The 27,500-nt window shown below is 38.5% G+C and overlaps 1 protein-coding gene across 2 annotated transcripts in view; it reads left to right on the forward strand.

The window, feature by feature from the left end:
* TNRC6C (trinucleotide repeat containing adaptor 6C) overlaps positions 1 to 27,500 on the forward strand; it is a 147,335-nt gene that overhangs the window by 96,349 nt on the left and 23,486 nt on the right. For both annotated transcript variants that reach the window (XM_083352361.1, XM_083352362.1), the window contains 8 exons: positions 2,112 to 2,321; positions 2,598 to 2,767; positions 4,736 to 4,816; positions 9,421 to 9,478; positions 9,757 to 9,902; positions 19,681 to 19,830; positions 24,215 to 24,361; positions 25,597 to 25,716. In XM_083352361.1, coding sequence (XP_083208487.1) covers positions 2,112 to 2,321; positions 2,598 to 2,767; positions 4,736 to 4,816; positions 9,421 to 9,478; positions 9,757 to 9,902; positions 19,681 to 19,830; positions 24,215 to 24,361; positions 25,597 to 25,716 — 1,082 coding nt within the window. The remainder of the gene's footprint in view (positions 1 to 2,111; positions 2,322 to 2,597; positions 2,768 to 4,735; positions 4,817 to 9,420; positions 9,479 to 9,756; positions 9,903 to 19,680; positions 19,831 to 24,214; positions 24,362 to 25,596; positions 25,717 to 27,500) is intronic.

Here is a 27,500-nt window from a genome sequence, read left to right on the forward strand (position 1 = left end):
GTCATTTTCCATATTGAGCCAATGAAAAGACAAGAAAGCCTAATTTTTTGCTTGGTTGTAATGTTTTATAGTATATATAAATAGTGCAGATATTCATAGCTATTCTTAAAATGTTAGTAGAATTTGGATTCTTTCCCCCCCACCCCACCCCCAGATTTAAATATCAGCAATACTCAACTTATTATTTAAGATTTTTCATACTAACCATCATTGTGACTTTGCAGTTTTTTGCATTCATTTTGATCTCTGGAGAACTTTACAAACAATGAGTATCTTAGTGCATGTTATTGTTGTCATATAATTATAACTAATTTGGCATGGCATGAGCTCCCTTGTTGTGAGCAAGAATTTACATAATATGTGGCTCAATACACAATGTATTTAGTGATTATTTATACCTTACAGATTGATTGTTTTTAATAATTATTGAATTCAAAGAAAACCCTGGGAAACCTATTTTTTTCTTTAACAAATGGAGTAGATGTACCAGTGTTATTATTATATTGAGCCTGATTCAGTGGAGAAGCTGAAAGCTTTTAAAATAATACCTATTAGAACATTTTAATATCTTCCCAGCAGCTGTTCTTAAGGGAATATTTTTTTAAAAAAAATCCCTTACAAACTAAGGCTATGCTGTTTTGGAGAAGAATCCATTCAATCTGTAGTTTAATACATTTCATATTTTTCCTTCTGTAAAGTGAAAGTTCCACATTATAGCTCCTTATTTGGCAAAGTAACCTGTGAATTATAATTTATTTTATCAGACTTGTACTATTTTATTTCCTTGAAGTTTGTCTATTTACCTAGTATTCACTATCTCTCTGGTGGCTTCCTTCATAATATTTAATTGTACTTAATTTCCTGAATGGTAATGTAATTATGGCAGGATATGATTATATAATAAATCAAGTCTTGTAAGGAGCAACCTCAAATCCATATGTGTGTGTGTGTGTGGGTTAGGGTTAGGGTTAGTGATACACACACACACACATATAAAACCTTTCTACTTCTGTACCAATTTTTTTAAAAAAGGGCACATTATGCAACATAGCCATATGGTTGAAAACAAACAAAAATTGTTTGTTTCTGGGGTTTCTTGTGATTGTTTTAGCATTCCACACCAGTTTTAATGTACAAAGTGCTAGACAGACCCTATCATCCTTGTGATAAGCTTCTAAACTCATTCCTTTATTCTTGGATGAGGACTTGTCCAAATGTTTCTAACTGATGGATAAACAGAGATTTGGGCATAACTCCTTCCACTACCCTAATTTTGGGATGTACACTACTGAAAAGATTTCATTCTGTAGAAATAACTTGCCTTTTTATATATTTGACTACAAGATGTTTGAATTCTCTACCAAAATAGTAATAAAATTAAACATGCTTCCTTAAAAAAAAAACTTATCAGACTGGCTTATTCAAAATAGACAGTTTATGGGTTACAAATTATTGTTTCATGATATATGAAACATGGGTTGTTGCTGTGGGGAAAATAGGAGGAGAAGAGCGTTAGATATGTTAAGTTATTTATAAAAATAATAAAGTTATTATACAAATAAATAATATATAGAAATGTGTGTTAAACATAATAGTTTTAAAATTTACATCAAATGTCTAAGAGTAGCACATAGCATAGAAAAACCATTTTTATTAAAAATCAGAGAGAAAAAGTGTATTTTAAAAGCCCTTTTAAAAGTTATGGATGAAACCAGCACTGTTTTTCTCGGGGTGGAATTTTAGAGTTTTACTTTGAGTGGATTGGAAAATGTTTGTGATTTCAGTCATCCAAATGAATGAACAGATGCTTTTGTTTATTATGGAAGCTTAATATTTTTTTATAAGTTATAAGTTATAAAAGTTATAATTTTTATAACTTAGTAAATTGTGAGCATATTTGAATGGGAAAAGATTTAGCAAAGGATTCTTATTGTAATGCAGTGATTCTTGAATCTTCCTTTAAGAAAAGCAAATCTTATCTTAGGTGACTAAACTTTCTGAGCTTGTTTCATATTGTCCATAATTTTTAAATAAAATGATTAAACAAGTCATATTCACACTTGATTCTCTGTTTTGCTTACCACATGTTTTTTTTAAATTTCTGATTTCAGCAGGTTGGGGAGAGATGCCTGCTGTCCATGCAAAGCCTGAAGCTTCATGGGGAGAACCTTCCTCCCCTTCTGCTGCAGTTGATAATGGCACTTCAGCCTGGGGGAAGCCCCCTAGCAGTGGTACAGGGTGGGGAGATAACTCTGCTGAGTCAGCAGGGCCATATGGAAGAGTGAGCGCACCAGCTGCTGCCCCAGCACTGTGCAAACCAGGTAAAGTCTGTTGCTCATTGATTGGCTTGGCTAAGGTGGAAGAAAAAAATACTCCTGCTTTTACATTCTTTTTCAGTTTAAATAGGTATTCCTTTATGCTGTGGAAGATGAAAGATGTGTCGGCATTTAGAGTTGCTGTTGTTTTTGTTGATTCATCTGCAGGCTCTCCAATTTTATACCAGTAAAGTAAAATATGGTGTTGCTATGATTAGAGAAGGCAAGATTTAAAGAGACTAGGAAAGCTTACTTAAATCTTCCTTTTTTCCCCCCCCATAGCTTCTAAATCTTCTATGCAAGAAGGCTGGGGCAGTGGTGGAGATGAAGTAAATCTCAGTACAAGTCAGTGGGAAGATGAAGAAGGAGATATGTGGAATAATACTGCTTCACAAGAGAGCAATTCCTCTTGTAGCTCCTGGGGGAATGCCCCTAAGAAAGGACTTCAGAAGGTAGGACTGAAACAGCTGGGTTACAAGTGTCAACAACTTAATAGTCAAATGATTCAAGCAATGATACTGCTTTCTTTATTGAATAACTCAATGATTATTGTTATGGACCACCATATTTTATTATTCTATAGAAGAGCAATAGCCATTGTTTCCAGGGTTGTTGTTGTTTTTGTTGTTGTTGTTGTTACTGTTGTTGTATGGGCCTGGCATTCCAAAGCAGATATACTTAACAAAACTAATTCTAAGCAGCATATATTCTGTAGAACCATAAGCTTTTATTAAAATCACATTACAACAATCACATCAATACAAAAGAATTAGACTAATGAACAGTTGCCTATCGCCACATCTCAGCAGACAAGAGTTCCAGAGTGAGGGTGGTACAGCTGAAAAGGTCAGAGTCCCATACCTCACTTACACTTCAAGAGAGAAGGCTCTACAGCATGCTCTTTTGACTCCTGCCTTTTTGATGGGCAGATTCTACCTGGAGCAGAAGACCCCAACACTAGCAAGGACCCAGGCTATTAGGGGCTTTATAGATAATAGCCGGAATCTTGCTGGATACATTCTGCTTTATATCTTTAATAGGAACATTTGCCATTACTGCAGGCCGTATCCGTTGTGGGTTTAGTTTGCCCATTTGGATGAAAATAAATATTGAAATTATCATTTACCTCTCAAGGAAGCCTCACTGTTATATCAAATCTTGATATATGGAGGAGAATTGTTTGTGACTGGCGTGGCTCATAAACCTAACAAAATACGAATCAGTTAAACCTATGGGAAGATTATTCCAGAAATATTACTAATTTCAGTATTCTGATTCTTGAATTAGCATATATACAAACACATTTTAGGTGTTCACTGAAATCTTGATCTTGTGAAGCAATATAGGACACTGATAGACTTACTGAGATGATTTGGGGGGGGCGGGAGGCTGTAATTTATTTAGTTGTTCATAGATTATGTATGTATTTGCATTTACGATAAGGTTTATGCCCCACCTTAATCAATCAACTCTTAGTGGCTTACAGTGAATAAAGCAAAATAACAATCTAAGCATAGAATACTACTCTCCCCCCCAAAAAAAAGAAATATCCATGCAACATTATTTTCCTTCTCCATTTCCTCCAATTTCTATTGTTTTTGTATTAATTTTGTAATGTTGTTATACTTTAATTTTTATTCTGTAGTTTTGTATATTGCTTCAGAATAACTAAATACATTAAATGAATAAAATGAATTTAAAGCACTAAAATACAAAGCTCAAAACATATTGTCAGATGCACAAAATGCAGCATGCCTTGCTTAATGCAAATTCAGTTTTCCACTTTTCCATTTAACACCAATAAGAAGTATCTGCCTTCATCTTTAAAGAAACATTTCCCCCATATGTCTAACTGAGGAATTTCAAATGCTGGTTAATTTGAAATTGGGATCAAACTGTAATTTACTGCATTTGTTCATTAATTACAGTTTACTAAGACCTTAAAGTTTATATTAATACCTATAAGTCTCCAAAAATTGTTATCCTCATGTGATAGGTTGCTCAGATTAATAAAAAAGCATATACTTTAATCTTTTTTTCCCCCTGATCCATAACAGCAGAAGAGAGGAACCTGGTGGTAGACGCAAAACTCACTGCCGTTTCTATTTACTGCCAGGTCGAAACTATTTCATATTCAAAATATTATACTATAGAAACTATATTCAAACTTGGCCCTAGTGAAAATTTAAGGGAAATATAAATATTTAGGTTGCAATCCTGTATCTACTTAGGAGGAAATGAGGCAGGGCTACTGTTAGGGTTACAAAAAGCTCACCATTTTCTTTGCTGCCATCTATTAGTTGTCCAGATTTGCAAGCTGCATAAGAACAGTGCTAGAGTAAAGTTCATTAAATGCAATAGGCTTTTTCTAAGTACACATTTTTAGAATTTGGTTTTCTTACTTCTTTTCATTTTCCTAGGGCATGAAGACATCTAGTAAGCAAGATGAGGCCTGGATCATGAATCGTCTGATAAAACAGCTTACAGACATGGGCTTCCCAGTAAGTTGTATTCAAATTGCAACATACTCTTAAACATGAAATTGATTCTCTTCTAAGCAATACATAGCATGTCATCAAGATCAGACTCTAGGTGAGATGACAGAAATGTAGCTGATACGTTTTGAGAAAGATACAGAGCAGATCTAGGAGATTAGAGGCAATAGCATGGAGTGGGGGACAGAAAGGGGATAACTTCAAAAGTTGAAACCAGTGTGAAACAAGCTCTGTCCCTTTTGTCCAAATGAAGCCCTGTTGTACATATTGAAGGACACTGAGCTTGGGTCACAGTGCTGCTTTTGTCATTTTTATGAAAGCAATAAATCTTGTAGATGTCTGGGATTAGAGGCTCTTAATTTTCATTCTGGGAAAATTGGCAGAAAGCTGGTTAAAGGTAAAATTGTTTAACACGTAGAAGATAGTGGCTTGTTAAGAATCAGTTTCCTTTTACAAAAGTAAACCCTATCAATCTCCGAGAATTGTATTTTACTTTCAAAAGATATTTAAAAATCAGAGTAAAGACCCCTGAGGATATTTTTTGTTATCAGTTGTAGAATGCCTGAGGAGGTCTTAATGTAAATTAGTAACTTGTTACGAAACAAAAGATTTATTAGTTTTGCAACTTCTTTTGTATGTCCAGTGTAACATTTTTTCCCATGTCATTCTTCCAGTCTGTCATTTTTAAATCCACTTTCAAAATAGTCACAATCAAGTCAGATAATCCTTGTCCTCTCAGACACAGATAAAATTAGCTTCTGGTTCCATTGTTCAAAAATATCCTTCAGTATGTCCAATGCTAATATATATTAGCTGCCTATTACTAAAACTGGAGCCGCACTGACCTTTCTCAAGCCCACGAACCGCTGAATCTTCACAATATTTTTATAAACTACTGAAGATATGCATTTTTAATATACAGCCTGTTTTCAACAGTTCTTTAAAACATTGCACAGCTTCAGCCATTCATTGGCTTGAGGAAGGTGAATGCCATCCACCATTTGTAATAATGGGCAGCCCATTGTAAGTACGAGTTTCGACTTAGATACAAATACAAGTGAATGAGAGACTTAGGAATCAAACTCATTCTTAACTTGGGGGCTGCCTGTATTAGCAAATTGAGTAAATTGAAATTAAGTTTAAAAATCTTGCCCAAAGTACCAAGGTATTCTATCCCAAATTTGTGAAAGAGGAAGAAGGGATTGGATGCATTCCTAAAACATCAGATGCACCACTTCAATACCATCAGCATTGACAAAATCACCAGCAATCAGTTGCAAAGGATAGCTTTGCTTGGAACGGCTTACATCCTGTGACAGGACCTTTCATACTATCAAACATTTCCCTATCCCAGGTGCTTGGGAAAGACTCTATAGATGGATAAAAATGCCTACTCTGGTCTATTAAACTTGTATGCTGCTACAACAATCAAAGAAATTACAGTAAAATCAATAAAAGATCAAAGTTGGTAAGAATGATAAAGTGAGCAGTTTCACTCTCCTTTGCCAAAAGCTTGAATGAAAAAAGAAGTGAAGGAGAGATAAATAGAAAAAAAGTCAAAGCACTTGGGATGTATGGAGTAAAATGGATGTATGGAGAAATCTGGTTAAACCCATTGTTCTGCAGATTATTTGAAGTAAATTATGCTAGGTAGGGTGTGGTACACAGCTTGGATTTTTTATTGGTAGTCTAGTATTTATAGTTGCAAGATTTTGCTATTTTTATTGCATATGATCTTTTTGTCTTTTTATTATTAGTATTATTTTTTTAAAGCGTGCAAGATGCAGATAGAACACCAAGAAACACCACAACAGCAAACTTAAACCAAGCAATCCTTAAAGTTAAAAAGTAAACGAATGAAAAAGGTCTACTATATATTAAACTTACAGTCACCAATTTACTGAAAATATTATAAAATATTATGTAATGCTATAGTACAATCAGATGGAAAATATTATTTAAAATATAAAATCTGTGCCAAAGAAGAACATACTGCCTCATCCTTTGGTGGAAAAAATTACCTTTTCCAGAACAGATAAGTTGCACATTTCTAAAAGCTGATCTAACATCTGGAATAATCTCACTTTCTCATTATTATTCTTAGACGTCCCACATGCACTGTACAGTCATAATTTCTTATAGATAGTATAATTTCAAAGCTTTGATGAATAATTCAACATCACATTAACTTCTTTAACATTTAAAGGTTTCCCCATAAATCTACTTATGTGCATTAAAATACTATTTCAAGAAAGTATCATATGTTCAATGAACCCTTAATTTTTTTTTTACATCTTCAAGAAGAAAATCTGATGTTTTTGAGTATATTCTTTGGGATGTTCTCATTTATTGTAAATATGCTTTTATATGAATTAGCTTTAATTTCAAATCTGTTGATACCATTTTAATATTTATAAGAATACTAAGCCATTGAAAGGGCATTTTGGCTCTTTCTAGTTCTTTGGTCCATTTTTGAAATATCCCAGTAGTGTCTGCTTTAAAAATATTCTTGATTTTGATAAGGATACGTTATAGATTTAACTTCTGAAAGCGCCTCTGTCTCTATTACATATTTCTATACAATTGTTGCAAAACAGTAAAAGTCCTGGCCCAGGTGGTTTTTTTCAGTGGAATGGTACAATGCATTTGCAAATTTTATGGCCATGTACAATCACAGTTTATTAAAAATGTAATTGTTTAGTAAAAATTATATTTATTGATTTATTGGATGTACCTAAGACTGCAGGAAAAGAACCAAGCTCAGAGAGTATCGAAAACCATTCATTTCAACCCTGAATTACAAATACTCTCCTTTATAGAATGGACTGTGTTGTACTGGTATCTTTAGGGTCAAAAAAAGCTTTTGATTTTGTATAATTACACTTTTAAAACAAACAATGATTAGATAAGATTTTCCAAGGAATTTTGTTTATTGGATTGAAGTTCATTATTTGAAACCCTGCACTAAAGTAATAATAAACCAAATGATATCAGCCTCCTTTGAGTTCTGACTACCCTCTTTTGCCCTTGCTATTTAATTTGATTGTTGAACCTTTAGCTAATATTGTAAGGCAGTCTTTGGACATTAAAGGTACTATGTTTGCAGGGTGTGCACAAGTAATTTATATGCTGATGTTATTTTGCAAATTCGGAAGTATATTCCATGTTTTTGCCAAATTTTATAAAGAGAGTACAGTATTTCAGAAAGTACTCTGGCTATAAGATTACCTAAGATAAATCTAGCTTACTTCCCTTAGGTGACAACCTCACAGTTACATAAAGGGTTGGTTTTGTGATTTCTGTATATTAAAGATCTTGGATTTTACATTTCTCAAAATATTTCTAAATATATGATAGGGGAATAAATATTTGAAAATTTTTGTTTTAAAAATGAATGGGATATAAATAGAGAAGCTAAAATCCCCTTATGTTTGTAGGGTAAAATTAATGTTATTAAAATTAATATTCTTCACTTTATTTATGTCCTTAGAGGTATCGTAATATGAATACCAAATAAACATTTTCTTCAGATTGACAGGCTACTTAATTTATTTGCAATAGTAGTCCACCAAGGTTTCCATTAGCTAAATTGAAATTACCATTTGAGGATGGTGGCTTTAATTTATCTGATTTGAAAACTATCATTGAAATTATATTTTTATTAGCATTGCAAATTAAAATTTAGTGAAATATCATCCTCTATGGGTTATGTTGGAATTTTATTATTTATTCCCCTTGCAGTTATGACACGTTCTTAAAACAACATGTATGAAAATGTACAGTTGTTCCCAGACTACGAGAAATTTTGGGACATAGATTACTTTTTGATAATACACTTATGAATATTTAACTCTTTGGAAAAATTCTATTTTAAAAATGGATGGTAAAACGTTATTGGAAAGTATGGGTAAAATCCAAGATAATGACTTTAAATCAGTAATTGTGTAATTATCATATTAAGGACTTTTCCCAATTCCAAGTTGAATTTTTCTAGTTCACAACAGTTTTCAATGTAACCATTTTTGATGGTTCAGAATGGGCCAGATGCTCTGGCTATTTCAGAGGTACATGAAATCCATGACAGAAGTTATGAGATATGATTGCCAAAGAAACAATTGGCAATCATACTGCTTATTTCCAGTTTATAGGCAATTATTTCCTATTTGTAGGCAGGCTCTGAAACTGTAAGAGGACTGGGGGACTTATATTTTCCATAGTAAATTTGAAAGCCGGCATCATGGTTATTTCCTATTCCAAATGGTGGTTGAACCTAAAATTGATATTTTAAGTGTGCCAGTTTTTTTTACTCATTTCTACCTAATCATTTCTTGATCTGCAAATCTTGGCAGGTGATCAGTTGTATGTATCTCTTTGCTATGAAAAGCTTTGTTTGCTGTTTCAACACATTAACTTGCTGCCTGACCACAAGGCACACTCCCTCCCCCACTTTAGTTGCAAACTTCTGAATATTAACTGTTGAAATATCAATTATTATGACCTATTAACATAAGAAGGAGAGTATACTTGAGGTGCTTGTAAAATGTTCTTATATGCAGTTATAAACTCTGTTTTGTGTAGTTATCAACAAACACATTTTCTTATTTTTGCAGAGAGAGCCAGCAGAAGAGGCCTTAAAGAGTAACAGTATGAATCTAGATCAGGCCATGAGTAAGTATTTTTGTAAATGATCTAGATATGAGTGAGGATTAGTTTGTTTCAGTGAAATAAGCTGCATTATTTTAAAACCATTTTCTGTAAGAATTGGGTAGGCTATAAATCTATACTAATTAAGTGCTCTTAAAAGAGCATGTTTATTTTGAATTTCAAGTTTTAAAATAATACTAAGAAAAGTGTAGTGAAAGCAGTATGAATGTAATTTCATCTTGGCTTGGATAAAGATTCCTAATTTTCTTGTGACATTTTCATATTCGCTTTACCATTTATAGGTGCTCTGCTGGAAAAGAAGGTGGAAATGGACAAGCGTGGAATGGGAGTAGCTGACTACAATGGAATGGTCACCAAACCCCTTGGCTGCCGCCCACCACCGATCTCCAAAGAGTCTTCCATGGACCGCCCCACCTTCCTTGACAAGGTAGGGGCAGCATTCAGGAGTTTAAAAAAAAAAGGAAGATGAGATTGATTAATCTCACTCTCTAAACCTTTTAACTTGCTGTAGTAAGAATACAGGAATCAACAGAATGCCTTAATCAAGAAGGGCTTGCATGATTCAGCAAGCTAAAGCAATCAAATGACTTTTTCTTTTCTGTCTATAATTTAAAACCTAATCTTTTTTAGAGTAGGGAAATAGTCTTTTGGATTTATCTTTCATTTATTTATTTGTCAAATTTGTGTAGCCACTTATCTCACAAAATGTGTACAATACTTGAACTACAAGAAATATGAAAACAAGAAATATAAAAAAATATAAAATCCAGATTAAAAATGAAAATTATAAAAAATATACAAATCCTCAGCAAAGGAAGAATAATCACCTAGCCTATCTAAGCATAGCTTAGCTGTAGCATAGCTACAGTTCCCTGGGAACCCCAGACCTGATTATATAACCAGGTCTTGGGACATTTCCAGGATGTCAAAAGAGATGGAGTTAACCTAACTTCAAGGGGAAGAATGCTCCATAAAGTGGGCACCATGATAGAGATGGCATATCACCTGGGACCCACCATTATGTAGGTTGCTAGCTGATGGTATCCAGAGTACGCCCCCTTTTCCAGATCTAATCGGTAGGCTGATGTTATTGGGAAGAGATGATTCCTCAAATATCCCATTCCTATGCCATGAAAGATTTTAATGGTCAAAACCAGCACTTTGAATTGGACCCAGAAGCAAACCGGCAACCAGTGCACGTGGCACAGAACTATGACATGTGCTGTTAAAGATGTAGATAACTACTCACACCACTGCATTCTGTATAGCTGAAGCTTCCAGATACTCTTCAAGGGTAGAGTGCATGCAGTAGTTCAATCTGGAAATGATAAGGGCATGAATGATCATGAGCAGGGCCTGCCAATCTGGGAACAAGCACTACTGAAACATAAGACAAAGCTGTGCAAAGGCATGTCTTTGTAGCCATCGCTGCCACCTGCTCATCTAGCCAACGTCACAAGTCTAGGAAGACCCCCAGATTGCGAATATAGTCTATCTGAGGCACTACAGCTTCAAAGATAGTATAGTCCTGGAATCAGTGGGCCCCCAAATCCAAAGCAACTGAAGAGTTCAGCTGAAGTTTGTGCCTCATCCAGATCCTCACAGCCTCCAAACACCAGGGTAATATGTTCATAGCATTGCTTAATTTTGGCCGGGATAGAGATCTGTAATTGGGTATCAACAGCAAACTGAGGATATCTTACCCCAGGGCAAAGGATAAACTCACCCAGCAGCTTCATGTAGATGTTCAAGAGGAGAGGAGAAGGCACTGAATGCTATGGCACTCCACATAGAGCCTGAGGCGAGAACTTTTCTTCCCCAATTATCACCAACCGGAGTCAATCCTGAGGGAAGGAGGCACATCAAAAATCTATCTCTGATGATAGTAATTTTAATTGTTTCAGAAGGACCAAAATCTAGGAGCAAACTATTCCTTAAAAACAGGAAGAAAATGTTTTAATCTTAGGAAGCTATAATTTAGGCATAAAAATAATATTAAAAATCATAAATTCTTTCTCAATTTAAAATAGGATTTAACTGTTGTGGTTGCAAGAGACATTCTTTTTTCCATGGAATTCCCATATAAATATGTTAACAATCTTTTTACTGTAAATTATGCATATAGTCATATTTTCTGACTACTAAGTTAAGGGAACTTTTGCCTTTTCTTCCATGCAGGGTCGTATGTGTGTGTGTTCCCTAGCTTGCTTTATACAAATTATTTTGATACCTGTTGGCCTTTGAGTCCTTTTAATAGTATAGATTTTTAATAGGCAAGTAGTCAACAGGTATATGAATAGAAAGGTTCATAATCATATTATTGAATTAAATTTCTCCAGTATGTGACCAAATCGGAATTTCACATTGCTCTTATCAAAAGTTGGTATAAAACAAAGTAAAAGAGATCAGATGTGCTAAATTCTAATTCTTTCGGAGCTTTGGGTACCTTTCAAATTAGCTTTTATCAATTTTGCTGCCCTTATTTTACATTGGCACTTATGAATGAGATTACGTTTAAAGCCATATATTAACTTCTTAACAACGTTTCATGATATGTTGGATGTAAGCATTAGTTTTACAAAGTAGAAGACCCGTGATTAGCAGAAATATAGGATACTGAATACTGTTCTTATTTGAGACTCAGGGAAGAAATCTTTGAACCTGTTACTGTCATGCAAGCTGCAATTTGTGGAGCATGATGGATATCCTTGCAGAATGTTAAGCATGTTGAGCTGAAAGACCTTGAAGTTATGACTAGAAAATGTCAGGGTCCTCCCTTAGGGCTTTCCAGCATTAAATAAACATCAATTTGGTTGATAATAAAAAAAACACTGAGGCTTATGGGGAGCAGAGTGGAGGGGAGAATCTATCGGGATTTATTTAGAATGTCAGAGATCTTTTATATTTAATAAAACAATTGAACGTTGTTTTCCCTGCTTGAGGAACATAGAACAATCCCTGATAAACTGAGTGAATAGTGAGAAGACAATCCAGGTTAACTGTAAAATAATTATTTTTAGGAAGTCAATGAAGCGCCCGTATTCTTGAAACTCCTTTGTTTGCAAAGTACAGAGCGAGTTTAATACTTCTTTTTCTATCAGGCTTCAGGTTTTAAGTTGGGTGGTATTCCCCTGCTTAATAGGATATTCAGGCATCAAAAAATTAGAACGTGTAGAATGCATGGTAGAGTTTGTTATAATAATTCACCATGAAGTGATGGCATGAATGGCCACATGAAGATGCATATATGCATAGGTCCTTGTGGTCATACCCTACACCTGGGATTCAAACAGAATCCAGGAGAAGACCCTGAGCTGGAGGCCAGCTCTGTCTGTGCAAGCGTGATACCATCCAGACTCAAACATAGGCTGTTACTCAGCTCAATAGCTTGGTGGATTGTAGATAGTATTTAGCATTCATTTATGTTTAATGGCAGTAAAATTCTTGTTTTATTACCTTTCCCCCCCATTAATAAACACTTTCCCATGGGAAGATTTCTTATAGTTAGTTTCAAAATCCTCATAAATATTTTTTGTAAAATTTTAAACAATTGAGGAAATATTCTTGCATTTCAAGTCCATTTGGCCCCTTCATCCATTTATAACTTTCCAAAATCCAACATTCCAGTCACCCTTTTGCTGTTCATTTTAAAAAGAGCCTTGGTGGAGCAGTGGGCTAATGCCTCCTTAAGTAACACCAGCTGCCTGCAATTATTGCAGGTTCGCATCCCACCAGGCTCAAGGTTGACTCAGCCTTCCATCCTTCCGAGGTAGGTAAAATGAGGACCCAGATTGTTGGGGGCAATAAGCTGACTTTGTATTAATGCCGCTGGGGGGGGGGGGAAAGCCCTAATAAGCAGGCATATACATAGAATGAAGGCTATTGCTAAGCACATTTGATTTGTGCTTAGATTGTAAGCCGCCCTGAGTCTTCGGAGAAGGGCGGGATATAAATGGGATTTTAAAAAAAAGAATTTTTTTTAAAGTCCTTAAATTTGCATGGAACTTCTTTCCTCAAGGATAGAAGGAAACTCACCTAGTGTAATGAAACTTGGCCTTCTAAGGATCTTACCACCCAAAAGCCATTAACAAGCAATTTCCTAAGGTGGTTTAGGGAAGAAAGTATGCAAATCCAATGTCCGTTTGAAGGCATTGAATTATGGCTTAGGCATAATGAGTTGCCCTCGCTCCCAGAGCTCTATAATGGTGCAGAGCCTGCTATGTGGCATGCTAAGCCCTTTGCGCCACACTGCTAGGCTGGAGCTGGACTGGAGCTGGGGCTAGGCTGCATGCTGTGTTGAAGTTCAGGGGCTCTTACAAACCCAGAGCTGTATCACACCAAGAAGCCCCAGCTTCCCAGCCCAGTCCTAGCCTCAGCCGCCCTTGCCAGCCCACCCTCTGTTGCCCCAGCTGACCTTCGCTATCTTCCTACTCCCACTTGCTGACAAGGTATGCATGGCCTGGCCCTTCAAGAAGCAGCTGCTAACCACACGAGGCCATCTTCCCCAGGTCTCGGGAGGAAACCTCTGAGCATAACCTGAAGAAAAGATTTGTGTGGCCAGTAGCTGCCTTGGGAAGGGCCAGGCTGGACATGCCTATCAGATGCGGGAACAGGAAAACAATGGAAGTCAGCTAGCATAGCAGGGGCCGCAAAGTGCTGGGACCCAAAGGAACATAGGTGGTGTGGTGATAGGTGGGCGGTGGGAGTTGAAGCACCCTTGTGGTCGTTAGTGTGGGAAGGCTGCCAAGCACCTGGATTTTGGGGGCTCGGCCCTTTATTGAGCCCCTCCATAATCTTTAAGCAGTTATTGAACAAATGGTCATAGTCAAGGACTACCTGTACATGTCAGAAGGAAAGGAGAGGAAGGAGAGAGCACTCGTATTGAACGTTTGCTCTTATTCACCTATTGTTTATTATTGCTGAATACTTCCTTTTGGAATAGAGGCAGATATTTCAAAGTCCTTTCTATCGTTCTTCTTGTATATGGTTCCTCTAATTTTCAGGCAGATCATAGCTTTACACTTAAACCAAACCAGTAAACTATGATATGTACTATCCCTACAAACCAAAGTGGAAACCATTTGCTGGTTTGAGCTTTAAACCGTACAAGTAGTTCCTATAAAAGAGAACATTTATAGCTCCGTGTTGAACTGTGGAGTCCTTGGTGTGCTCTGAGCTTGGTTGTTTGCTTATTGCCTGATTAGGTAACACAAGATAACCTTTATTGTCATTTTTTACTGTGGGCACAATGATCATCATCATCAGTGCTAGTCGTTGTGGGGTTTGTTACCTGTTTATATATGGTAGCTTGTCCTGTTGTTGTTGATGTGGGTGTGGCTTTCTCTTCACTAGTCCCTTGATTAGGGCACTGTTTTCTGCTTGATTGTTATCCGGTATTGATCCCTGCTTATCTGGATATTGGTTGCTGAAGAAAATGTTTTTTCGTCTTTTTGTTTCCCTCTTAGCTTTTTATTTTCTTTTTTGAATGATGTGTAACTGTAGTTTATCACTGTCTGTCTATTGATGGCTGATTTGTTTGAATGTCAAGCTTCCAGGAATTCCCTGGAATTTAGCTTGGTCTGGGATGCTTACAGTTTCCCTATTGAAACTGTGGTGAAGTCTGTCTATGGGTTGTGAGATTAAGTAAGGAATTTTCATAGTGTCTTCTGACTGCTAATTGGTTTTATGGACACGCCCTACTAGTCTTCTGCCTGTCTGTCCTACATAATGGTTGTTATAGTCTTTATACTGTATTGTTGGAGATGACTTCTGATTTTTACTTTTTCTCCCCTCCACCCTGTCTGGAGGACAAAGAAACCTCCAAAGTAAGTAGGCAGTTGATGAGATTTTAATTTAATTTAATTTAATTTAATAACATTTATATACCGCCCTTCTCCCTGAGGACTCAGGGCGGTTCACAGGGCAGAATAAAAAAACCAATACAAACATTAAAAACAGATTAAACAATTGCCCTAGTTAAAAACAATATAAATACAACGCTAAAAACCCCCAGAAAAATTAAAAAAACAAAAGATAAAACAACCCCAACACTCCCCCTCAGGCTAGGCCGGCTTGTACAAACAAAAATGTCTTGAGATCGCGGCGAAAGGAGCGAAGATCGGGCGCCATCCGGAGCTCAACCGGTAGCTGATTCCACAGCTCCGGAGCGCCCACAGAGAAGGATCTCCCCCTGGGGGCCACCAATCGACATTCTCTGATCGGTGGCACCCTGAGGAGGCCCTCTCTGTGGGAACGCACAGGGCGCAGGGAGCTTGATGCCGGCAGCAGATGTTCCCTGAGGTACTCCGGCCCCATGCCATGGAGTGCTTTGAATACCGTTACCAGTACCTTGAATCTCACCCGGAAGACAACTGGCAACCAATGCAGCTCACGGAGCAGAGGTGTAACGTGGGAGTATCGGGAGACTCCCAACACCACTCTCGCGGCTGCATTCTGTACCAGTTGGAGCTTCCGAGTGGTCCTCAAGGGCAGCCCCATGTAGAGAGCGTTGCAGTAGTCCAGACGAGAGGACACGAGCGCATGAGTGACCGTGCACAGATCATCCCGGCTAAGATAGGGCCGCAACTGACGCACCAGGCGAACCTGTGCAAAGGCCCCCCTAGTCACGGCTCCTATATGATCTTCCAAGGTGAGCCGTGAATCTAGGAGGACCCCCAAGTTGCGAGCCCTATCTACGGGGGGTAATAATTCACCCCCCATAGTTAGAGGTGGAATGTCCGAATAAACCCGGGATGAAGATATGCAAAGCCACTCAGTCTTGTCGGGGTTGAGCTGGAGTCTGTTCCTCCCCATCCAGACCCGAACCGCCTCCAGGCAACGGGACATCACGTCGAGGGCATCACTGGGGTGGTTTGGGGTCGAAAAGAAAAGTTGGGTATCATCAGCGTACTGATGATACCCAACTCCAAAGCCACGAATGATCTCACCCAGCGGCTTCATATAGATGTTGAACAGGAGAGGCGAGAGGACCGACCCCTGAGGAACTCCACAAATGAGAGACCTCGCGGTCGACCTCTGCCCCCCTGCCAACACCGACTGCGAACGTCCCAAGAGATAGGAGGAGAACCACCGTAAAACTGTGCCTCCCACTCCCAATCCCCTGAGACGCCGCAGCAAGATACCATGGTCGATGGTATCGAAAGCCGCCGAGAGGTCTAATAGGACTAGGACAGAGGAATGCCCCCTGTCCCGAGCCCTCCAGAGATCATTCACCAGCGCGACCAATGCCGTCTCCGTGCTGTGCCCGGGCCTGAAACCCGATTGGTACGGGTCTAGATAATCCGCTTCATCCAGGACCAGAGGGAGCTGATGCGCCACCACACTCTCAACAACCTTCGCAAGAAAGCGAAGGTTGGAGACAGGACGAAAGTTATTCAATACAGCCGGGTCCAGGGCAGGCTTCTTGAGGAGAGGCCTCACCACCGCCTCCTTCAAGACGGCGGGGAAGATACCCTCACTCAAAGAAGCCGATATAACTGCCTGGAACCAGCTGCGTGTCCTCTCCCGGGCTGCATAAACCAGCCAGGAAGGGCACGGGTCCAATAAACATGTGGTGGTGCTCAGCCTCCCCATGATCCTGTCCACTTCCTCCGGAGTCACAGAATCAAACTCCTCCCAGATGATATCGACAAGACCACCCGTGTCCTGATCGTCAGACTCTGCCCAGTCAGAGTCCAGACCGGTCCGAATCCGAGCGATTTTGTCCGACAGATGTTGGTTAAACTCCTCGGCACGGCCCTGCAAGGGATCCTCCCTCACCTCCTGATTTAGGAGGGAGCGAGTCACCCTAAACAGGGCGGCCGGGCGATTATCTGCGGACGCGATAAGGGTGGCGAAGTGGTTAGACCTCGCCTCCCTTATCGCAGCGAGATAAGACCTAATGTAGGCTCTTAGTCGCAATCGGTCGGATTCGGATCGGCTGGACCTCCAACCGCTCTCTAGGCCCCGTCTCCGACGCTTCATCTCCCGAAGCTCCGCAGAGAACCACGGAGCTCGACGGGATCTGCACCGGGTCAGGGGCCGCAGGGGTACAACTCGGTCAAGAGCCTCAGTGGCCGTCCTTTCCCAGGCTTCCACTAAGGCATCTGCCGAGCTGTGAGCAAGGGAGGCAGGTGGGGACCCCAGAGCTGTCTGGAACCTCTGGGGATCCATTAAGCGTCTGGGGCGGTACCATTTAATTGGTTCCAAACACCCACGGCGGGGGGTGGCAAAACGGAAGACCAGCCGCAGGAGATGATGATCGGTCCATGACAGGGGCATAATAATTGGAGAGCCCCCACCAAGATCATCTAACCACCGTCCAGATAAGAAAACTAGGTCAAGGGTGTGGCCTCCCTCATGAGTCGGTCCCGAAATTACCTGCGTCAGGTCCATGGCCGTCATGGAAGCCATGAACTCCCGGGCCAACTCAGATGATCCTCCCAGCGATGGTAGGTTGAAATCCCCCAAAACTATAAGTTTCGGGAACTCAACCACCAGCGCAGAGAGGACATCGAGCAGCTCAGGCAGGGCTGCTGCTGCATGACTAGGCGAAAGGTACACCAGCAGCAAGCCCAACTGCGCACCAGGGCCGCATCTCAAAAAGAGAGACTCACACCCGACTATCTGAGGAACAGTGGCCTCCCGCGGACACAAGGTCTCCCTTATAACAACAGCCACACCCCCACCCCTACCCTGAGCCCGAGGCCGGTGCAGCACCCGGAAACCTGGTGGGCAAAGATCAACCAGAGGAATCCCGCCCTCTGGGCCCAACCAAGTCTCCGTGATGCAAGCCAGGTCCGCCTGCTCACCCTCGACCAGATCACGAACGAGAGGAGCCTTATTAGCGACGGACCTGGCGTTCAAATACACCAGCCGGAGCTCAGGGGGCTGCACACCCTCACTCCCGGGACCTTGGGGTAGAGCCAGAGGGTCGGAGTGCCTCACCGCTTGTAAGTAGCGGAGAGGCCTTCCCTGAGATCGATACGGCCCTCTGCTCCTCCATCTGCTGCCATTCCCTGATGTCGTGGGAATAGGTAGCCCCACGACCAGCCCTGGAGCCCCGGAGGTGACCGGGGCTTATTGGTTGTTCCTCGAAGGATCAGAATTATTATGTGTATCCCTGAAACTGAAATAAAAGTATCTTTTGCTTCAGCTTCTTAAGAAAGCTGTCATTGTTAGAAACATAATTATATCCTGGTTTTTGTTGAGACAAGCCTGCTGTGTAGATAGTTACCTAGAGCATTATGCACCATTATTAAGCCTAAATATTTATGTTTAGTCCTTTTACCTGAACAGTGAGATCTATATAATTGTGTTTATGCTCTAGACTTCAATTGACAATTTATCCAGGAAATCCAATATAGTATTTAGTTTAAGGCATCCTACTTTGAGATGAATTGTCATAGCAATCTCCTTGTCTTCTTTCCCATTTCTTAAACTACTGGTTTTTTTTTTTAAAAAAAAGAACTTTACTGTTTTACAATGCTTTCAGTACTGTGCTTATATGTTCATTTTAAAGTCTTACTCATTCACACAATGAACAGGAGATTGTATAGAATGCTAATAGAATGTATTTTCCTAACAGCTTCTTTGCATGTTAGAATTTACCTAAATTACATATGATTGTGCATATTGCCAGAGGCTAAATAAGAGATCACTGAAATTTTGGTAGTCTGAAGTTTTCCTTAATGTCACAATATTCCAAAATAGTAATGCTGCAAAAATGCAGTGTTAGTTTTCTTCAGAAGTACTGTATGTCTTTGGGATAGCTTTAAACAAAATTAATAGAAAAGAAAGTAACTTGATATGAAAGTAAAAATCAAAAATAGAAATAGTATTTTTTGTGTGGGGGGGGGTGTATGCAGTTGTTGCAAATGAGGCACGTAATGTTTACAATGTAATTCCTGTCTTAAAAGTGCTTTAGCAAGAGTTTGTTGCTTTTCATATTTGAGAATGATTATATATTTACAATTATGTATTTAAAAATTTCAAAGCACAAAGACAAACAGTATCTTAATTCTGTTTCTCTTTTTCTTCTTTCTTCCACTCCATACTTTTCATTATGTATTCCTCATGCCTTTTTTTAAACAATATTTTGATCTTTTTATTCATCCATGCTCCACTTATATTTCCATGGGAAACTGTTTTGTGCACTGTCTGTACCTGGACACTGCACACAGCTCACCCTTTCTTTTTTCAATCAGGATGGCGGCCTAGTGGAAGAGCCCACTACTTCACCATTTTTGCCTTCACCAAGCCTGAAGCTCCCCCTTTCAAACAGTGCACTCCCTAATCAGACCCTGGGTGGGATTGCCTCAGGGCTGGGCATGCAAAACTTGAATTCTTCTAGACAGGTAAGGTACCTTTTCGGTGACAACTGTGTGAAAGTCGGTTGGTGTCTTAGTAGAAGGAATATGGTTTTTTTTCCTATTTCAATATCCTTTTTTTCAAAATGTAAGTAGTAAATTTAGTCTAAGTCAAAACGTAATTGGGCATCTACCAGGGGTCTTCAAACTCGGCCCTTTTATGACTCATGGACTTCAACTCCCAGAATTCCTCAGCCAGTGTGCCTGACTGAGGAATTCTGGGAGTTGAAGTCCATGAGTCATAAAAGGGCCAAGTTTGAAGACCCATGATCTAGACCTATGAAGTTACTACTGTAGGAGATAAACAAAGGTCTTTTAGCTGAATGTTATGCCTTTGCTTTTCTGCTGCTGCTGCTTCTCTCCACAACTCCTCAAGCACTGCTTCTATTTCTTTTCTTTTCTTTTCTATTTCTTTTCCCACCGCATATCTGGATAAGTGCTATTCTTTTCTGGTTGTCTTGCATGACAACAGAAATCACACTTCTCCCAATTTGTAATCCTTCTTTACTTCTTTCCTCCTCCTCCTCAGACAATTATCGTTTACTGGGTTAAGGTTATTCTGTCCCCAAGCCAGTTTTCTTGACTACAGTATTTGGTTACTAGTTGGGATTAAATCAGTTTCTATTTTTAGTTCATCCAGTCAGGAGAGTGGGTGGTGCTGCCCAATCCTGAGTCAGAAATCAGTTCTCAGCCCCAGTGAAATTGAATATTTCCATTCACATTATTGTTTGTGGGGTCTTCAGCTTCGTTAGGCAAGTGAGCACATTTAGAATTTTGAGAATGTATTATAAGTCCTTTCAGAAGCCTTAAATATATTTTCAGTTCTTGGGAAACATATATTTTGTCAATTACATATACTTCTTTGCAAAACAAATACCACTTTCTCAGAATGCAAACTGTTGACTTTAAAGAGTCGCACATACATGAGCACATGTGAACACACACATTCTCAGTCTTCCCCCTTTCATTTTTCATTGCACCACTTCCGCACCTACAGGATGATGTCTGTGAAGTCCATGTCCTTCTACTGCCTACTTTTTTCCTGCATATCTACCAATTATTTTTTTTATTTTTTTAAGAATGTCCCAGTAGCTGATGTTTTGCTCTGCAGCATGCCTCTTTCTTATTTACTTACTTGCTTTTTGTTCAGTTTGATAAATATTTTAAGACTATTTGCGGGGGTGGTGGTGGGGAGCAATCTCCCTAGCATTATGCTCAGTAAGGTTCTGCAGGTACTCTGATGCTTGTAGGCACTACATTGGGATCCCCTTGCTTACTCCATAATGCCAGTTTGCATACTGATTCTTGTCCATTTAATACTTGCTAATGTGTTAAATTGAGTCAGCCAAACACTACATAGTGAGCTGATATCTAGAGCAGGGTTAGACAGTCTTTGAACCTTCCCTGTAGTTTTGTTGCAACTCAGTAAACTATCATGTAAGGCATCAAGTTGCCTTAGTGCTCGAAGATGATTGTAGTGATAAAGTTATAAGTTTTTTATTTTCATATACACTGTCCTTGGGCTGAATTATTTCCAGGCCCAATTAATAGTAGCAGTTCTGCTCATTTAAAAACCCTAAAAGTGTGAGAAAGGCTTCCTAAGAAAAGGAAGCATGTTAAGGACCTGTGTTTTTATTGTTGTTTACTGACTTCCTACCCAAGATGTTATGGGCAAGTGCCCACAAGTATACAAGTAAAGGTCATTTACACAACATTGAAATAGTACAAGCTAAGACTGAAATGTAACATGGAAAGAAAACAAGCAAAACCAACAGTTTAAAAAATAAGCAACAGATCTGAAAGCAGCAGATCACTTAATCACACAATTTCCATTAATATTACATGTTTCTTTCCTTCTAACTGAAGTATCTCTTGCTAATTTTAAATATGAGACAGTTAAGAAAAAATATGTGCAAGGAAGATACCTCAGAGCATATTCCGCTTAACTTTCTATGTGGGCCAAGTAACTAACTCTTTTGCACAGACGTAGGGTTAGCAAGGAAGGAATTAGCCATCCACTTTAAAATACCTTGAAAAGAAAGAAAGAACCTGAAAATCTCAATCATCTTTGCCAGTGTGGCAAATAGAGTCTTCTCTATTGTAGTACCAGGTTTTTGGAATAGTCTTCTAAAGAACACTTAGTTGATTCTGTCCACAGTAGCTTATACGGAGGCTATAAAGACTGCCTTTCTTTTTATTTTTTTTAATTTTAATTCCATTTTTATCCCGCCCTTCTCCGAAGACTCAGGGCGGCTTACAAGCTTAGCAGTAGCCTTCATTCTATGTATATGCCTGCTTATACATAGAATGAAGGCATATACATAGAATGAAGTCCTTTTATACTGTTGTGTTACAATGTGCAATGTAGCACTGACTTCTCATTCCATTTGATTTGTCTGTATTGTATTTTGTAGATTTACCTTTTAACTTTGTTAGACATTCTGTATTCTGAAAGAAGAGCAAGGTAGTAATCTTTGGATAAGAAGAATCATAAGAAGGATCATTCTGAAACATTTTCACAATAGACTCATAAAATCATTGTCATCATAGTAAGAAATGATTTTGAAACCTTTGCTACTTTGGGAGGTAATCAAAGAAATGTGGTGCCTTAGTACCATTTCCACACTTTCATCAAAATTGTTGTACTAAAACTAAAAACAAACAAAAGTACTTAGAAGGAAATCACTCTGTTGTCTGTCTGTCTAAATCTATAAGGACTAGAATGTGGGAAACATTGACTTCTCTACTTATTTTACTTGTATTGCTTCATTTTACAAAAGAGAGGAACAAAAGCAAAATAAAAAGAACAAAACCCACAATTATCAACACAAATGCAAAAAAAGAAACAACAAGGCCATGTTATTTTATATATAAAAAGCAGTTAGTCCCAATTTTTAAACACATAATTAAACATTGAGCAGACAGTAATTTTGATTGGTCTTTCCATTATGTTGATCAAGAGATTATTTAAAACACACTTGTATTAGTGATCCAAGATTGTAAACACGGGATGGGCAATGTCTTTCCTTCATTGAAAAGAAAATTTTATTTTTAGAAAACATATGTCATTTAAAAACATCCTCTTCAGAGTATAATAAATATGACAGAATCTTTGTTTTGTGGTTAAAATCATAAAAAACAACAATATTCTTTTAACTCTTTACCTTCTAATATATTAATATATTCCAAATTTATATACCAGACTTTTCCACATATCTCATACCTATTCCAGTAATTATTATATAAGTATTATAGATTTAGAATAATTCAAAATTATTACTACTGACAGTAATTCAATAATTCTAAACACTACCAATATACCCAAACCAAATTGTAAAAGGAAGAAATGTGTAATTGAAAATGATCATATATAACTGATAGGGACGCGATAGCTCAGTGGGTTAGGACGCTGAGCTTGTCGATCAGAAGGTCGGCAGTTTGGCGGGTCGAATCCCGAGTGCCGCGTAGCAGAGTGAGCACCTGTTACTTGTCCCAGCTTCTGCCAACCTAGCAGTTCGAAAGCACGTAAAAATGCAAGTAGGAAAATAGGGACCACTACGGTGGGAAGGTAACAGCGTTCCGTGCGCCTTTGGCGTCTAGTCATGACCACAGAGACGTCCTCGGACAAGCGCTGGCTCTTCGGCTTTGAAACGGAGATGAGCACCGGCCCCTAGAGTTGGAAACGACTAGCACGCATGTGCGGGGGAACCTTTACCTTTACCTTTACCTTTATAACTGATACATCAATTCACAGTTTTAGGTAATCCAGATTCCTCTCGCAATATCCCAAACGGCTTAAAAACTTGATTGGTAACAAGCTGATCCATTTACATACATACATACATACATACATACATACATACATACATACATATCTATCTGACATTGCCATTTGAAGCAGCTCAACAAGTTGTTTTCCTGTTCTCTCAAATGAGGCAGAAGACTTGTTTTCTCAATTTTGGACCCACAATAGATCAAGTGGAAGACACTATTGACCAGTAAATTAGACAGGAAAACTTTGTACTAATTTACTGCAGTAAAGCAATTGAAAGATACTGAGATTACCATTTAGTTTGGGAGAAATCTGAAATTGTAACGCAGCATATTACTGCTTCAAACCAGGAATAATAACTGTTCTAAACATCACATAGATTGCCAGCTAGGGAAAAAGAAAAAGCATCTGTGCAGTTACAGAATGCATATCTTTTTAATATTGTTGACACTAAATGAATGGGATAACTTGCATATCAAGTAAGATTAAAATAAAACAAATGTACAGGAGGGCTCCTGTTCAGTAACATGTAGAACAGTTCATATAATTGCCACCAAATAAAATGCACTTCTGAAAGATGTGAATTTTGTTGTTCTGCAGATACCGAGTGGCAATCTAGGTATGTTTGGCAATAGCGGAGCAGCACAAGCCAGGACCATGCAACAGCCGCAGCAACCGCCAGTGCAACCTCTTAACTCATCCCAGCCTAGTCTTCGTGCTCAAGTGCCTCAGTTTCTCTCCCCTCAGGTTGGTGGAGATCGACAGCATTATAAGGCAGCAGAGCTGGACACAAATGGCTGATCAAAAGTCACTGCTAATTTGTGGAGAAGAAATTGGGTGGATTATTTCTAGGGGAAAGAGAGATCTCCAGTTATTTCTAATGGGCAGAACCCCCCTGTTAGCAGTGACAGTAGTACCCTTATCAAAAGGGCCTCAGGAGACGATATCTTTCAGGATGCTTTCTCTTGGGATTTAATGGGAGCTGCACTGGAGAAAGGATGGTACAAATAAAGAAGAATATTTGTAGCTCTGGGCTGACATGAGGGATCCTTGGTGCTGTCTGAGCTTGCTTGTTTTCTTACAGACATTTCATTACCCAAATTAGATAACATCATCAGTGCTAACATCACTAGCACTGATGACGTTATCTAGTCTGCAAGAAAACAAGCAAGCTCAGAGAGCAGCAAGGACAACTCCCCCTTCCCCCCCCCCCCAATGGATAGTACAGTTGAAGATACGACAGACATGCACATCTCTTGGCTACCTTGAAACTAAATAGGAAGAAACATCACATCAAAATTTGAAAACTCTTTTTTAAATTAAATGAGAACTGGGAGAATTTCTTTATTGATAGCCAGGAGTATAGAAATCCAGGTGGCATTAACCACTAACACTTAAATCAACTGTTCACTCCTGAAGCAGTCAGGTTGCTGTTTTCTTCAGTTCTTCAGTTTTGCAAAGATTTGTTATATTTCTAGCAGTGACTATTTTTGTACCATGTTCAATGCATATTAAGTAGAAATCTTAAGTAAGGAAACTCTAATTATGATATGCAACAAGTACAATATACTATTATTTATTTATTGTTATGCAACAGCCACATATTTCTGTAAAAGGCATTATGGACTGAAAAATAGAATTTTTTTTTGTCCCAGCACGATATGTAAAACATAATTGTAACTTGAATGTTTGTATTGTGTGTACCCATTTTACATAATATGACCATTTATTTATTTACACATATATATGATCACTCAGCTGAGTGATTCTGAGTAGCTAACAGTTCGCTTTTCATGAATGATATTTCGTTTTGTCTGATAAAAGCAGCTACTATCAAATTCTTGATTTCTTTTATATATTTATCAAAAATAAACAGAAAAGCAAGTCAGATCACATGCCATTAACGTATTTTGCTTACATTCTGGTGAGTGAGTGTAGAAATTGTGTAAATTATAGTAATAAACTGTTTTGTTCTATCTCAGGTTCAAGCACAGCTTTTGCAATTTGCAGCAAAAAACATTGGTCTCAATCCTGCACTATTAACCTCGCCAATTAATCCTCAGCATATGACGATGTTGAACCAGCTCTATCAGCTGCAGCTGGTAAGTTTAAAAAAAACCCCAAAATCATATACAATTAATAATGGTACTATCTTCCTGTCTTGTTTTGAACACTTTTAGTTTGCTGATTATTTTCGAATTTTTCTGCACTTTAACTTCTGAGTCATATAAGCAGAAGCATCACCAAAACCATCCTCTAGTACCACTAATGTTTCTCAGAATGTTAACCATATTTTTATTGTCTTTCTCTTTACCAAAACTCTATCCCTATAATTTTATCTACTGCATGTTAATCTTTACTATGAGTTATGCATGACTTCTTCTCAAAATAATTATAATTGTGCATTTATTTTGCTTAGATGTTTTAGCCTGTATTTATTATTTTTATAAAAAACTCTTAAGTGGCTAACATACTTAATATCCCTCTCCTCTTATTTTCCCCACAACAACAACCCTATAAGGTGAAATGGACTGAGAGAGAGAGTGAAAAGGTAGCCGAAAGTTAACCTAGCCAGGTTTCATGCTTAAGGCAAGACTAGAATTCACAATCTCCAGGTTTTTAGTCTGGTACCTGAACCACTAGATCACAGGTGTCAAACTCGATCGCGTCACATGATGTATCACAACGTTTTTTGCCTTTGTGGAGCCTGGGTGGGTGTGGCCTATGCGTGACGCATCTGGCCCTTGGGCCACCAGTTTGACACCCCTGCACTAGATCAACTTGTCTTTTGAGGGTTTTTTTCAATATGATTCAGAGCACAGAAACTACATTATATTAAGTCACATTGCTCCAAATGTTGAGATATTAGTATGGAATTTAATGTCCTCTTTTGGAAGAGCTGAGTCTAAGCCATGCCACTGAATTAATTTAGGGGAAAATGCAATTCTGTATACAAAACAAACTGTGTTCATCATTTCTGCAAGCTCTTAGGACTCTGTCATCCAAATGTTTAAAACATGGTTATAAATTCAGACTGTGACTCTTATGTTTTAAAGTTAATTAGCAAATATAACTAAGGCAGCAAACCAGTAAAACTTCCCAGCATCTTACATGACCAACTCAGAGGATGGATTTAGTTCGGAAACTAACTGCATTTTCTTTGTTAGTTTCAGATCCTAACCAAAATTACAGCAAGAAAGAAACAGATTCAAAACTAAATATATTTGTTGTTAATTGCCATGTATTCTGCCAGGCATCCATCATTCAGATTCAAACACACATTGCTTGGTGTGGTATACACAATGCAGATTAGTACACTTTTTTCATCGTTTCACAGAACTCGGTTCTCAGCTAAGCTCATACTTTCTAAACCTCAAAGCTGGAATATAAATCAAATAAAAATAAAGAATTCCTGTTGCCTGATTATAGACTGGTGTTGAAATTCTAATAATCCTGATCTAAAAGATGTAGAGAGAAGTATCTATGGAGATTCTCAGTCATCCAGGTCATGCTTGTCCCAAAGGTGGCTTTTCGAAAGGCAACTGGACTTCCTTTGTTTTTCCTTGAAGATGTTTCACTTCTCATCCAAGAAGTCTTTAAAGTTCTGACTGAATGGTGAAGAATGGAAGGATTTATATTCCAAACCTCCAAGTGGCCTCAACGACTCTCGGAAAGAGTGCTAACAATCAGATGACTGCAAGGAATATAAATCTTTCCATTCTGCACCCATTCAGTCAGAACTGAAGAAGCTTTTTGAGTGAGAAGCCAAACATCTTCTAGAAAAAACAAAGGAAGTCCAGCTGCCTTTTGAAAAAGCACCGATGGAGAGGGAGGGATAGTGGCTTTGGCAATAATGGAAACTGGGCAGAGAATAAGCTTGTGCCAC

The sequence above is a fragment of the Vipera ursinii genome, assembly GCF_947247035.1.
Source record: "Vipera ursinii genome assembly, chromosome: 2".
Lineage (NCBI taxonomy): Eukaryota > Metazoa > Chordata > Lepidosauria > Squamata > Viperidae > Vipera > Vipera ursinii.